The sequence below is a fragment of the Grus americana genome, chromosome 2 (genome assembly GCF_028858705.1).
Source record: "Grus americana isolate bGruAme1 chromosome 2, bGruAme1.mat, whole genome shotgun sequence".
Classification (NCBI taxonomy): domain Eukaryota; kingdom Metazoa; phylum Chordata; class Aves; order Gruiformes; family Gruidae; genus Grus; species Grus americana.
Genome location: NC_072853.1, coordinates 114,502,360 through 114,518,518, shown reverse-complemented (window position 1 = coordinate 114,518,518; position 16,159 = coordinate 114,502,360). Strand labels below are relative to the sequence as shown.

Here is a 16,159-nt window from a genome sequence, read left to right as displayed (position 1 = left end):
GACAAGTTAGTCTCTAGCTTTGTTACATTTACTGGAAGTGGCTGTCCCCTTAAAGACCCCATAAACATGCTTGAGAGACAATGTTTAAATAGGACAGCCTATACAATGGGTTACTCTACCAAGTTTTTGTCATCAGCACAAACCACGAAGCTTCTCAGAGGCAAGATGTAACCACTGGATAAAGCATGTGCATTACTTCATGCTTTAGAAATGCTGTGTCTGCAACAAGGAAGAAATTCCCACAGGACGATTTTAGTGGACTCTGAATATTTGGAAAAGTCCTACGGAGCAGGGGCAAACCCATAAAGTAGCAATGATTTTTATCCATATCAGATTACACCATCCTTAAGAAAAAGTGGCAGGAGGACATTTCAGAGTGAAACAGTTGTATGTAAAACATATGACGTACACTCCACACACATCACATCCTAAAAATCATGCAGGATATTTAATAGGGCTGTATGGGAATAGCATGTTGTATTTATTACATACACAGGGATCATCCTCTCTGACTTTCCCTGCATGTGTAGGGATTTATGAGAATACTTGGGCTAGGCTTGACACTCCAACAAGGTGCAAGGGGGACAATCAGCATGTGTTCCCCTGGCAACACAGACGATAACATAGGGCTGCCAATGAAAGACTTCTACCATTTCTAATACAGGTCAGCCATGGGCTTAGGGGGTTTGGAGTTTCTAGGAGAAATAATACACCTGCTGCCTAAGCACATTCCCCTTCTACTATCAGCTCTGTCCCCCACCTTCACGGTACCCGTAACATCATTTCTGCTCATCTGTAGCTACTCTCAGAACATGGCAATTTCTAGCAAGCCTTTGGGGCCTTTAAGAAATTGTTGGGGTTTGTTAGCCAACATTTTAAGGGTTCAGGCCATGCTGCCTCTAACATAAACTTCACAGGTGGCCTGGAAGCCAGTGGCCCCTTCTAGACTTAACCTCAACCTGTTTAACATGCATCAAAGGTGAGACTCTCCATTTTTTTCAGAGCCTTATAGCCTGCACAAGATGTCAGCCTGGGAGAGGGAAATGAAATACAATTTCCAAGCAGGGGGCTGGAAAGGTCAGCTGAGGACCAAGCACAAAAAAGTGGAAATTGGCAGTTGGCATGAGGTTAAGTATGTGCATGTGACAGGAATCTCTTTGAAGAACGAGACTGAAAACCATGAAGAAACTAGCTGTTGCTTCCAACGAAGCATTACACATAATGTCCCTGCTGCATTGCTGCATATAAGAAGCCGAGTGCTAATTGCATGTTTAATGACTGGCATTTTACAAGATAAACAGGCAAGTAAATGGGTATCTATAGCTCATTCCTTATAGACAACACTAGACTCCCACTAATGCAAAGGAATTCATTATGGTATTAAAACTTAAAGTTTTCAGGCTCCTCCAGTAAGCCTGATTCCTCTCTTGAGCTAAATCATCACCAGTTATTAGCGAAAGCCTGGAAGCCAGAAGCACTAAGCTGACACAAAGCAAGTGTGAAGGTGGAATCCAACCCTAAGTGCACGTGATGGAACCAAACCCACATCCAAACACAAGGGCAAGTTCAGGGAACTTGTGTCATGAGACACAAGATACTTGGAACCGCAATTTTAGCTTCAGGAGACACGCTCAAGGTCTGAACACAGGTCAGTTGTTTCACAAAATTGTTAACATTGTTCAACTCTGATATGGATGCCTTTCTCAGACATCAGCCCTGAGGCATGCTGGCTCCAAAGGACAGTTTTGCCGTAGTCTTCTGAAATTGCTGCCAGATAGTTGTTACATATTTTTCCTTTCTTATTAAGGTTTTTTTTTTTATTGTTTTATTTACATATGCATGTCTAATCAGTGGTTTAAGTTTGCAAATTGGATAATAAATAACAGATCCACTTTTGTTTGTCTTTGTTGCTAACCATGGCACATTTCATCCTAATATTAGGGGAAAAATGTGTATGTGTGTCCTGATTCAAAGATACTGATTCACCCTTTAGTAGATGAACAGAGCTGAATTGATAGGCTTGGTTAATCTAACATGAGAAGAAGAAAAAAAAAAAGAGTACTGACAAGAAATTCCAGACAGGGTCAGACTTTCAACAGTAGACAAATAAGTTATGTAAATATGTTATCTGAGTACTTGCTCCATATGCCAGAAATGTTTAATATTCACAGATAATGAAACATGTTTGAATCAGAGCAGTTTTGTTGATTCTGGCAATAAATTTAAGAGTCACTGAAACAACAGAAAAAGATTTTTCAATTTAACCCCATTTTACACAACCCTTGAAAGATTTTTACTAAAAATAGCAATGCTTTTAAGGAAAACCAGTCTCCACAGATCCAATAAGTAAACTTACTTGGCCATGAGAGAAAAGATTTAAACAGCAAAGTAGAGATACTAAAGCATTAAATCAGGATAGAGGAGTATTCCACCGTAGCTCTGGCTCCTGCTCCTCCAGCCAAAAGGAGAACACCAGATGCACATTTGGCATAAATCTGTGCTTAGCTTATGGCAACGCCTGTAAATGTTTTCCTGATGCACTTAACCCTGCAGCTTAATTAAATAACCTGTTAACTGGGTTTGATCAGTATAATCCTGCAACATTTGCCTGATCTTGGCCCTGCAACCACTTTGCACGTACTTAGCAGCAATCCCCAGAAGGACTACTCTCAAGAACTAGTGTACCCTTTCCAGCTTATTAAGAAAAGCAAAGATCTTCTGATTTAAAGTTCCCGACTTACAAGACAGCAGCTTCCTTCCTAGACAGAGGGCACTGCCACATTTACACAGCGAGAAGAAAGACCAACCACTCGTGTGATTTATCTGTGTTCAAGCCTTCTGTGAATGAACACCACCTTACATGGAAAACAGTTTACCTCTAACATTCATGTGCTCCTTATATATCAGCCTTTAACAGCTGAAATCCAAGACAGAGTCACTGACAGGTACATTACCTCTCCCTGTGATGGCTGTGAAGTGCTTAACACATGAGGCAGAACATAAATCTCAAGGTACGTATCTATTTAAAAAGCCCCTGAGACCACTTGGAGTTCAGTGCTCCTTCAGCTAGGTTCTACCTGGCTCCAGCACACCCCCTTCTACAGCCTTTCCTATGGCGCAGAAAACACAAATAAACGCGTAGTTTTTCTTTACCTAATTATTGGACTTTCCTCATGGGCTGGTTTGATGTTCGGATGAAAAGTTCTGAAGACTGTGCAGACAAATACATTCCCTGTAGGGCTCGGGTGGGATGTTTCACTAAAGCAGATATTCAAATGTATTGGAAAGGTATCTAAGACCAGCTCTAAGCTCTAGAGGCAGTGGAGAGAAGGTAGGACCTCTAAGAGGATGATTTTGCTGATCTATTGTAGACACTTGAAGATTAAACGAGTCATCCTCACTAAAAAAACCTCCTGAGAGGTGGAGTGGTGGTGGTGTGTTTTAAGTTAGGCAGAAGATTTCCTTTGTTTCCAGGACATCCTCAGAGTTCTCATTCCCTGAAGGAACAGTTTATTGATGCTTTTGATAATATCCAGTACCTTGCACAAGACTGGAATGATGAACTTTCAAAGTCAAGGGAGAAATCCAACAAAAGACACTTATTTCCACCCTGATACATGAACAAGGGGGGAAACTCTTCTTCCATCAAATGGGAGCTAGAGTTTATACACACAGATACCATTGTTTTTAAGTCTTCCTTTCTTAGTTTCTAAATTTACATTGAAACCACAAATCTTGTATGTTATTTATAAAAGAAAAAGGCTAGTTTATGAATCAGCTTTTAAGTGAGGCGTGTGTGTTAGAAGAATTAATCAATTAGCCCTTTCTTGAAATTCCTTCATTATTTTTTGGCAGGAACATCTTCATCAATAGTGAAAGGATGTAATTCTTACACTTCAAAAAGAAATGAAAAATAAAAATAAAATAAAATTTTGTAGACTCTCTTCTTTTCTAACTCAGTAGTTCCTTCACCAGGGAATTCTCTGCCTGTGAAGCTTACAAAAAGTCTACTGTATATTTTTTTTACATACCGCAGCAAAATTCCTGATTACTGTGGTATCTTACGAAACCTCCTTCCTTCATGAATTTGATAAGAGCTAATGCATATACCCAATTCACTTCATAAGACTTCTTTCTTTATCTGAAATTCACTTTTATAAAAAGGCGAAGCAGCCATCTTTTTCAAAATTGGAATTTCACATATTCAGCCAAGAAAATAGGAATTATGGGCATTTCACAAAGTAACAACACTTTCAGTTGACCCAAAATATTAATTAGCCTGCCACATTATATTGACAGGTCATGAGTTTTGAGGGGAGGAAGTGTTGGAAAATTTCAATAACTAATTTGACAAATTTAGTTTAGAAGCTAGTTGTGAGCACGCCACAAGTGAACATGTCAAGTGTTGCCATGGTCTGATTTAATATGTAAATCAGGGTGCATTTTTGTTCATGTTTCGATGGCCCTGACCTTTATAGAGCCAGTCTTTCTTGAAAGACAGACTTATCTTTGTACATTCAAAGTGTGCTTTCCATGAACACTCTCTTTATCTAGCATTTGCAAAAAAATATCACTGATTATGCAAATGCTACAGCACTCTTATTGCTAGAAGATTTGGACAAAATTAATAGAAAATGTTACAAAATTTGTCCAAATCTGGTTTCACCTAAAAATCTAAACTAGGAAGTCACATAAAACTTTCTGCCATGTTAAGTAGTTTTGCTGTATCCTGAAGGCAATATCCAGCAATGTATGAAAAGATCATTTTCAAGCACTGTAAATGCAGTGAACTCTAACCGAGGCACGGCTTTTGTACAGTGATTCAGATGGTTCCTGTAAAGCAAAAATGTCATGATTTTTTTGCCACTTTGGATTTATTTTAAGGTCCTAACTCAGGAAAGAACTTAATTTTATGGCCAAGCACCCTTTCCTGTATAACAATGAAATCTTAAATGAGAGCTAAGTTCCTCTTCACTGAAAGAGTTTTGATTTATCATGCTGACATTAGGAAGATGTTTATGAGAGCTCTTTCTGAGCTGCTTTGGGGTCCTGTTTCCCATGCCTAGAGGTGACTATGCCATGCTGGACCACAGCATATGCTCCTGCCTCCCCTTACAGCCATCCTGGGACAGGGTGGATGCACCAGTTTCTCCTGCAACTGACAGGGTTCCCAGGCAAAGCCAGATTCAGTTGCTATCACAGAGATGCTCTAGACCAGGAGTGGGGGGAGCACCTCCAGCTGCCTAAGTATAAAGTTTTGGAACAGTCATTTAAAGAAGCAATTAAAGTGAAGGAGGCAGGAAGGTCAGCAAGTTTCTGTACAATACACTCTCTGGAATGAATAATTTCCTCCAGCAATTTAACTATGCCTTTAAATATGGTGCCAAAATACGTGTATGTGAGCATGTGCATAGCAATCACTGAAATGAAGAGACTACAGGGGGGATGACTAATACAAAGGGCTAAAATAAATCTTGCAGTAAGTCCAAAATGTTCCGATACAAACCTTGTATCAATGGTGGCAACCAGCAGCAGCATAAATTGCTGCTGGAAAAAAATTTTCCTACATCAAGTACTATCAGCAAATATTTATATTTTCATATGCTGAGACTGTCTATATATGTTCTCAGAGCCAAGACCTGAAACTTCAAAAGACAGAAACTAAACAGTTTTAAAATGGCTGCCAACAAACAAGAGTTTTTCTACATAACAATATACAGGTTTGCCCCTGTATGTGGAGTGTGCAATACTGAGCCTGACAATCTCGACATATGCTTCAAGGAGCACTCATGCACTACCAGAACTTCAGAGAGCTCTGAGAGTGCTCCTTTGCTTATGGCTTTAAACTTCAGCAGTGCAGTCACCAAAGCATTTTATTCACATGCTGGAGGATAGCAACCTACAGATAATAAGCAGAAATTACATTTAAGGTTTTAAAATTGCAAAGATTTCTTTTTCATTATACAAGTGAAGAAAAATCTCCAGCAGCCTGGAACCTTTCATGGAACAAGTCAGCAAGCTTCAACTCTTCCCCTTAACATCTTCCTGCTCCTTACAGACATTACTGTGCAAATGCCAGGAAGAAAAATTACAAGAGTGCTACACAAAACTGGCCTTAAAAATGTAACCTGTCATCAGCCAAGAAAGACTTGTGGCTCTGGGACTGACTCCATTTTATTTTTTCTGTTTCAACGTTCACAGGAAGAGAATAATGTTTATTTCAACGGTTTTCCTTATTGAACGTGACAAGCTTTTCTACAGTCCCATGCTCAGGCAACCGTTAACTTAAAAGGCAACTTGGAAAAGGAAGTCTCTTCAACTCCTTCGTGCTGTTAAGTCATTTCCAATTCAGCTTTTCTTTATTTTTTAAATCTTACTGATACCCAGCTTTCATAAAGGCACAATCCAGGTCTCACCCAGTCAGACAGAAGAAAGGAGAAGTGTGAAGTGAACATGCCAAGCATAGTAGGACAACTGGAGGACTTCTGTTTGTCCTTCCAAAAGAAGGACTTTTTATTTTGCTCCCTAACCAAAAAGTGATGGGAACATGGCACCAGACTTGAGCTAACTGGCACACTCAAGATTAATGTGAGCAGAATTCACAGGACTGAGGTTTAACCCATTTTTCGCTCTCCAGAGATAATTCTTAAAAGTCTAAGCTTAGATGCCTAGGGAAACCCAGGGAGACTAGATGGCTTTTCTGTTGTCAGTGGAGACCAACAAATGCTTCTCCAGAGTTATTTCTATGCCTCTCTCTCTCCATTAATTGCTAGAGTAAGAGAACATAGTGATTTAAAAATACTATATTACTAGCAATTACTAAACTAGTAATTACTACACTTAGATATCAAAAGTTACATGCAGGGAGGGAGTTTCTCATCAGAAAATTGATGACAGTATTTCTTTCCTTCTCCCTCCTTCCTCTGAATTCCCCCTTATTTCATTGCCTAGACTGCAAGCTCTTTGAAGAGACTGTCTCGCAACATATGCATCTCAGTTTCCAACAAGATTCTTATCTCAGCAACAATAACACCACAGTTCTTTATATCCTTGGTATTGATTCACCTATACAGGCTCTTAAAAAAAAAAAAAAATAAATAAAATCAGTGCTTGCTGGCCCGCACAATGCATGCAATAGAAGAAGCAATAGCTCCTTCCAAAAACCCACAAGCACACAGAGCACTTGCTCTGGGTTAACACCGTGCATCTTTGATTCTGGTGACAATTGTCTGACTGGAGTCTAAACAACTTGGCAGCTCTGCAGAGCTTGGTCCCTCTAGAGGAGGGGTGAGGATCATCTGCTTGCACTGCAGCTGACTTCCAGTTACAACAGACAAACTCGGTATCCAACTGTTAGTCCCTCGTTCCTCATAATTGTGTTTACCTTCGCTGGAAATAAAATAAACGGGAAGGCAACAATCTGATCCAGTTCCACAAAGCCAGCATCAGAGTAACCCCGAACACATTGCTAATTTATCAACAGCTTCAGGAAATACCCTGGCTAATTTGGTAGGAACTCCCATTGTGAAAATCTTTTTGGATGCCCCGGAAAGCAGCTCCTTGGCTGGCAAGTCGAGTGGCGCTTCCCTTGCCCTCCAAATTAGCTGGATACCCAAAGGAAATTACTAATCTTTCAGTTCAAAACCAAAACACACACAAGTATAATGAGCACTGTTTTCCTTTGTGGAAGAATAGATAATCAATGGCTTGAAGAGTGGAGAATATACATTTCTGTTAACACTAACTCTGCTGTACTCTGGGTGAAGCTCTTCTTTGTCATCACCTATAGCATTCCTATCACAACACTTTTACCAACAAGCTGAGGTATTTAATTTATTATGTTTTTAACCTGGCTTGAAACCTCTGCAAGAAAGCAAATACAAAAATACATAAAACCAAATAAGCACTAATTTGTCTTAGCTGCTTCCAAAATATCATTTACCACTGCAGAATCTGAGTATCTACTACATAAAATCAAAGTCAATGATGAAATTCCCTAGTTAAAATGACTTGTAAAATTTCTAGCATTTCCTTTTGGTTTACAATTTCTGATACGGAGAAAGTTCACTTGGGGTTTTTTTTCTAGTTTTCTTTCAATTATCCATTTTCTTTCACTTCTGGCTTTTACTGTTGACTTATTTCCTTTATATATTAGGGGATTTGTTGGGGGAAATGCTGCAGAAACTCCCAAGACTCCTTGAAGGGTGTCTAAAGGCAGAACTCCAAATGTCAAAACATCTCTGTGACCTGAATTTCTCTGGAAGAAAATCTTAAAGCAGTTTCTACAATAAAGCCAAAAGCTTAGAGCAACAGGAACAGAGGAAGCATGAGGGCTATCATTTCCTCTAAGAGCAGCAAGATAATAATTCCTATTAACACCTCCCAGAGATACAGACCGTTCCAGTGGACCATATGTGACTCTCTCCCTTTTATTATTTTTTGTGCCTGAAAGAATAGATCAGTCAACACAATATGATGGAATTAGCTCCTGGCACTATCTTGTGTGGTATAAGTGTATTTGAGACACAAACTCTAGTGCTTTTACTATGCTTTTACACTCATAAATTGCACTGCTGCACTGTACATCAGAGAAGTGGCAAAAGAATTATGAGCTTTAAAAAAAACCAAAACCATGATGTCATCGAATCCCAAATGCTATATCAACAGTTTCAGTTACAGATAAACAACAATTCCTAATTCTCTGTATTAATGACAGCTATTCTGAAAGGTCTACCAACGCTGACACTTAGAATGGCTGGATTAAAGGTATAAAGGTATAATATCAGAAACACCTGCACTGTCTGAAAGGATACTATCCCCTTTACCATGGTCTAGGTTCTGGGAAGTTCAAAATAAGCAAAGCTTGAAAACTTTAATGACTATGCGTACAAAAATGCTATTGAAAAACAGCTGTTCTAACCCATTTTCCAAAGTTCATTCCAATGTGCTGCTTTCAGGGGGTTTTTGTTTGTTTGTTTAAGTATAACTGGTCTGTGAAAAGATTAAAAGCTCCATGATTTTAGTTCACTTTTCAGTCAATAAAAACAGTGGGAGACAGGCAGGAGGAAAGAGCAGGATGCTTTTCCTGTTACAACAGTAAGACTTGGGAGACATGGGTTCAGTGCCTGGCTCTGACACAAATTTCCTGTGTGACCTCAGGCAAACCATTTGGTGTTTCAATTATTTATCTGTAAAGCAGGGACAACCACTACCTCAGACAGGACTTGCTTGGTTAGCATTTATTAACATGTCAGAGGTGCTCAAAAAGTCATGTATTAGACTCCTACTGACCATATACCCAAAATCAGTGGTTGAAATGACCCTGGACATACCAGTCCATCATACAGACATCTCTCATAAAACCATACCTGCCTACTACTACTCTTCAGCCTGCAATGCAAATAGGTCTCACAACAGCCGTTTGAAATTTCTACAAACTGCAAAGTAGATGAAAGACGTCAAATAATGCGGGAGGAAATACAACCTGTTGTTGGGGAAAAGGCATGCAAACCCTGCAAGGATTTATTAGCACAGTGCCCAAGACCACACCACCCAGCTGGACCTCCTCTAGGTAAGCCATCAGAGGTACAACAGCAATTAAAAACAAGTTAAGCACAAGACCTAAGGTTTTTGCCTTGTTTTTCTAACAGCTACTCAAAACTGTATAGTCCATCCCATCCTTGTCAGTGTAACTTAGGGTGTTGTGTAGAAATGATGATAAACTATGTCTGGAAATTAGCCCTTGTCCACTTGGTGGATAGCGTACACCTCGGCTAATTCAAGTGGCAACACAGGCGTCTTGTCTAAGACAATTTGCCCAGACTTCTGGAAGAGTCAACACAGAGAAACAAACAATACCTAGAAGGAATTCATCACACTCTAAGTTAGATGGGCTGAGTTTTCTATTCCTCTCTCTTGGCTATATAGGAATATACAGGATGACTGACTTTAGAGGAGACACCAACATTTGGGCAGACAAAATCTGTTAAGGAGATTCCCACCTCTCTGCAGCTGCTGCAAACACACAGACACATAACTTCTCCCACAGCACACAGAGATCGCATGTAAGACTGGACTAAATAAAACATTAAAATGCAATGCCATGGAAAATGAGGCACAGGCTGGAAAGTTAATTCAGTCTAGTTGGAGAATTGGCTCAAATCTGTACAATACTGGTGCCTCATACCATATCCCAAATCTGTTTCTCAGTGATTCTGTCTTTAGTGGATATCTGTAAGCCATATATATATTTTTATATATATATCTATATCATACCTTTCGATAGCACAAATCTTGGAAACCTACTTAGAAAGGTCTTATTGGATCTATATTTACACAGATTCAGTGACACAGTTACCTGCATATGAGGGATGGTAATACTTTTCAGCCAAAATGCTAGAAAAGCAGTTAACAACGAAGAAAGTATAATACTTCTTTTCAAGTAGACCGAAGAGTTGATTCCATCTCACAAAGACAGATTACTCTGAATTTCAGCAATAAATTTACCTCAGAAGTGAGGTTTCCCCCTCTTGGCCACCACAGGATAAATGATGGTATTTTAGTGGTTTAACAAAAGCTTTGAAAGTAATAAATAAATATTAGAAATGAAATTTAAGAATGTGTCTCCTTTACCACAATTTATTTTCATTTTCTTTGTAGTTGACAAAATCATCTTTTGAAAAACCTTGTGTTGAAAGAACAAATTTCTCTATTGCTTACATTTGTTAAAAGAACACTCAAAAAGAGCAAATTATAACATGGACTATAGAAAAATAGATATTGATAATGTATTCAGACCTAGCTAGTGTTTTTGCAGATAACCACAAGAAAAAAAAAAACCCAAACAGTGAACATGAGTCAGCTTGGTAACACATCCTGCTGATACTACATACAGCATTTAATCAGGGAGGACTCTGATTAAGACTCAGTTCTCTTTGGAGGTGTGAGTCAGGGAAGTGCTCTCCACATTTCTTTCAGGATTAGCCTGACCTAGTTTTACACCGCATTGCAGGAAACCAGGAACACACAACCAGCTGCTTGCCCTAGGTGAGGGACAGCAGTCAACAGCTGGAGGGGCTCAGCTACTTCGGATGATCTGGCCACAGATACAAGGAACCTTCTATTGTCTAAAAAAGTAACTGATTCAGCTAGTTCTGCTGGACTCTTTTTTTGTTTCAGTCATCAGTGGTTCTCAGTGCCTCTCTGGGCTCAGTGCACATCATAATGTACTCACCATCATCTGCTGAACATGAAATATTTCAGCACCAGTGGCAGAGAGGCGGTTTGGAAATGAAATGTCAAGAAAAGCTCCAGGGAGAGTGCTTGGTCCAGCATTGTAAACCTATAAGAACAAAGATGCATATAAATGTATAAAAAATAAATAAAAATAAAATTGCATATATGACTGCTCATAAATGGGAAGCTACTGTAAAACCAGAGCTGGGAGTATAGGTAAGTTTGAAAAAATTCAAATACTATGCAAGTTTTTCAATGTCTTCAGACTAAGACTTCTTTTGTAAGTATCAGAATGAAGTCAAAGGTTTAGCTTATCTAACAGTCTTTAGGCACAGCTCATATATCAAGTGAGAAGCAGTTTTGCAGGATAATTACCAGTCATCAATACAAATAGCATGAGACTTCTACCTTATATACAGAGACACTGCTGGTACTCTTTGAGTGTTTTGGTAACACCATCCGGAAGACTGTAAGAAATACTGCTGTCTCAGTTAACATTCTCATTTCCATCTGGTAACCACTGCATTATATTCTGCATATGTTTTCCTTATGGAGCAGAAGCCAAAGTAATGATGATTGTGACTACCAGACTGTGGGTTTGCTGAGTGAGTTGCCAGGAAATGCATGTGAACAACTTCCATTCAGGTTCTGGGGTTTCCAATTAAATGAAACTCTTAGTGGAGAAGACTGGCTTTCTATCAAACCCCCCACAAATTTTCAACAAAAACTCAAAGAATTTCCAAGGCCACCACTGAAACGTATCCAGTGAAAATTCCAAAATTTGTGGGTTTTTGCTGAAAAGAAACAATCTGTGGCAAAATTTCAATGAAAATAAGTTTTCATGTGTATCTACATTTTTTTTTTATTAGGAAAAATATTTCCTGGTTGTTTCTAACACCACATATATAAATGCACACAGTAAAAACATTAAGCCCATCAGAATAGTTATCCGCACTGAGACAGTACTGTCAAAAGATGTCACAATCAGTTGTTAATTGTATAAAGTACAAATATTTAAACCAACAGGTTTTCATTCTTCAAACACTGTCTATATGTGAAGAAATGCCCGACTGATAAAGCGAATCGGTTCACAATGCCAAATCCTTACAAAAACCCTGAGGCTCCAGGCAAGGGGAGAAATCTCACTACAATGGAGCATGATAAATGCTGCATGAAATACAAACATAATGTTTCGTGTTAGACATTAAAAAACCCCACTTTATTATCTCACTGAGATCAGATATAAGAGCTAATGTAGAAAAGACATTTTCATTGCACATCTTGTTACCCCAAAGAAATGATGCATAGATCTGTTTCCTTATTAATATTGGACATGGTATAGATTTTCACATACAAAAACCGCTACAAAGCCCCATATTTTTGTAAATCATCTCTTTTTCTTGGTTAAGAAACTATTACTTCTGTCTATCTGGAGAATTTTAATAAATGGCAGGCAAATCATTAAAAACAATTAAGCAGTGATACAAACCAGGCTTTGCCCATTATGAAACTCTACCCTTTCTCTCTGACACACATAGTTATGAGGTTTACCACATTACTGGAGAGCAGATCTGTGACTTGTTACAGTATAATTTTCTACTTCTATATGAAAAAAATATTAATATTGCAACTTGTAAGTGTGTGCATGAGAGACAAGAAGATGGGGCAGAACAAATGGTGGCTCTGCCAATATATAGATTCTCTCTCCCTTACCTGTTATCACTTTATTTTATTGAAAATATTCATCCAGTTAAAGCATCAGTACATCTGTTCTTTATCTGCTTTTAGCCAATAACTGGCTATGGGGGGGGAGGGAGGGGGAAGGACCTGTAAACCTTCAAGAATGAAATCAGAATCACAAGAATTAATAGCCTGGTTCACAAAACCTTTAATGTCCTGAAATCCTGCTTTCACTCCTTTTCATTAAATAGCTAAGGGCACTGCATGACAGTGGGGGCTTAATTGCTCTGGACCAAAGTCTGTCCATGGAGGAAGACATGTGTTATTCATTATGAGCCGAGTGGCATTCATGCCTAGGAGAACAGAAAGGGGAAAAAAGGCGAAAGACTATTTTTCACAATAAATGATTCCCCCACCTCTGCATGATTTATCATTCCCTAGTTCCATCTAGCGGTCAAAAAGGATTAGAAGTGCTTGTAATAGATACAGTCATGGCAGTGAAACAAGTTCGTTTTGGCTGCATCACAAGAGTTTGTTATAATAAATCATCCATATGTTTTGCCACATCAGGAATCCATCTAACTGCCATGTGAAGTGTAATCTATAGATAATACCTGAATAACACTGAGATGCTACAAGAGTTTTAATGAAACCTTCGCACACCTTTTTAGTCTTCTTAGTGTCAGAGTCTCTTCCCTGTGCTGTACTCTTATCAGTAGTGCTATAAACATTTTCACACTAAGGGCATTTAGTAAGTCTGAATCCCTTGCACAGGTATGCATTTGTTCTCATGGATAAAGGCTGCCCACTCCTCTGCTCAATGACCATGCCACTAAAAAGAATTACTCCTCCCTTTTGAACCTGTGACTGCATCCAAGATGTGGCACTTGAGTAACTAGAGCTCTTTACTCAGCACGTGATGAAAGGTAAAAAAGAAACAAATGGTAGCAGCTTCATTCCTATGGAAGTGAGATGCCCTATTTGCAATTTTTGTTATAGTGTATTCAGATAAGGAAATATACCATCCCCACATGCTGTAAATGTGGCATCCAATCAAGAATGCATTGTGCAGCATGATGTGATTCAGAAACATGCACCAAAGCCCATACCACACTCAGAATGAGAGAGATGCAAAACCAGAATGTGCTGTCAAGCAGGAAAGCAGTCAAAATAAGGACCAGTTTTACCTGCAGTGTGAAGTTGAGAGACTGGAAAAGGCATTCATGGTTTTCCAACTGAACAAAGTTCGATGCTTCCACAGAATCACCGTAGAAAAAAGAAGTAGGGAAGACTTCTCTGAAAGATCAAGATAAAGATTTAGTAAGTTGTGTTTGTCACCAAAATTAAATATATTTGTGGCAAGCTGAATTGTACCCCTTGTTTTCTGGTCATGTGAAATTCTATGGGACCATTTTACATTAATCTATTATTTGTGATGTGATTTCCTCTTGACAACACTAGACTACACAAGCAGCATGTCAACAGACGTGGGTTAACATCCCATGATGGAAGCAGACTTCTTTTGATTACTTATCTCTTTTTCTCCTTTCCTATCACAAAATCTCTCCTCCCGGGCCCCCTGCCATGGATGATTTGTGCAAGTCCTATAGCTTGCATAACACAGGAAATCATTGCACTACAAAGTTAATCTGAAGAAACAGTTACTAATAGGAATACTTTCAGTTATATATTCACTAAAGTAACATTTCAATTTTATCTACCATTTACATAGCATTGCAGGAATAAACACTTCATTAATTATCTAAGCTTCACTACCTTTATGATTAGCAGATGGTTAAAGGGAAGAGTAGAGGGGGATATAACTTGCTTTTTCAACTACAGTGGCACAGGCCAAGTCTCTTCAACTACTGTTATCATCTTATCACAAAGCAAAATGCAGTAGGGTTTTATCAGAAAAGACTTGGAAGCACAACACATTACTTGGAAATCCTGCAGAAGAGGACTAGGAGTGCTTTAAGCATCCTTTGTGCCGCCTCCTAATCTCATGCTGCTCCACTGGCTGCAAAGGGTCCTGGTGTAATTTTAGACAAACCTTGGTGAGGGCCTGCCTAAAACTCGGCTTCCTTCCCACGCTGTCCTTTTGGGTCAGGGTTTTTTGATAAAGGATTTTAAGCCTGTTTAGGTACATTTCCTTTTTTCCTGCCTGCCTCCTATGCCAGTGATTGCTAGGGGAAACAGCAAGAGACAGATTTACTCCTCCCATTTACGGTGTTGTGCCAGAAGGCTCCTCCCAAACATGGTACAAGCCCTTCCGGGCTATTTATGACCAGGGATGAAGTTTGCTCTCATAGACTGAAATGCAGGATAGCTAATAAAAATAAGATTTAAAAATATGCTGTCCAAAAAAGAGCATTAATAATATTACCATGCCTGGGACTGTTGTGCTCTCCAATAAACCCAACTTTTCCCTGGTAGTTGGACATTTCTGTAAACTTGAATTAACTAAGCCTTGTCTATGAGAAAGAAAAAAAATAATCCACATCATGAGTTGGGTGGGGCTTAGAAATTCAGAGACCTTGTGCTTTAAAAAAGTACATTCTGAAGGCAATGAGAAGAGCCCAATTTTTAATCAGATTTTTTTGGCATGCAAAAATGTAGGTATCAAAGGTGGTAGGTAGGTGACAAACAGATCTAAGGACTTACTTAGATGAAAGCATTCCTATCTGTAAAGCTGTACAAAAATTGATCTGTATCAAATCATCAAGAAGCAAGGGATACAGAGTTACATTTCTACACAATCTGTAACAATGAAAGCATTCAAAAACTTCCAGAACATGCTGCTGAGACAGTACTCTCAATATAAAGGAGATTTTTGTCCTTGCTAATTGTCTTGTGAGGTTTGACAATGCTCTTCATTTCTCAGAACAGGCTCAAGCCATTCTGACTATTGTGGCAGTAATTAAGGGATTTTATTTCTATGCAACAAGAATGGAAATCAGCTTTATGTGGTAAAACCCAGACTAGGCTACGAATCTAAGTTTACCCAGCTTTTCAGACAAATCACGTGTCAGTGCGGGTAACTTTGTTCCTACACATGTAGATGCTGGTCAAGGGAATCTTTGACTTCCACTGATGCCAACCTGCACTGGTCATTTAGACAATACGTATTCCCTGGGGGTTGCCATAAATGGTGGCTAAACCAGACACTGACCTCTTAGGGACACTGCTGATGAGTTTTTATTTCCCCAGTTTACGAATGCATGTCAACTTTCTCAGTCTACAT

General features: G+C 39.0%; 1 protein-coding gene across 2 annotated transcripts in view; it reads right to left on the bottom strand.

Moving 5' to 3' along the window:
* Window positions 1-16,159, bottom strand: part of ITGA9 (integrin subunit alpha 9) — a 231,951-nt gene that overhangs the window by 35,603 nt on the left and 180,189 nt on the right. For both annotated transcript variants that reach the window (XM_054817092.1, XM_054817093.1), the window contains exons 22-23: window positions 14,103-14,211; window positions 11,234-11,341 (exon numbers count right to left, since the gene is read on the bottom strand). In XM_054817092.1, coding sequence (XP_054673067.1) covers window positions 11,234-11,341; window positions 14,103-14,211 — 217 coding nt within the window. The remainder of the gene's footprint in view (window positions 1-11,233; window positions 11,342-14,102; window positions 14,212-16,159) is intronic.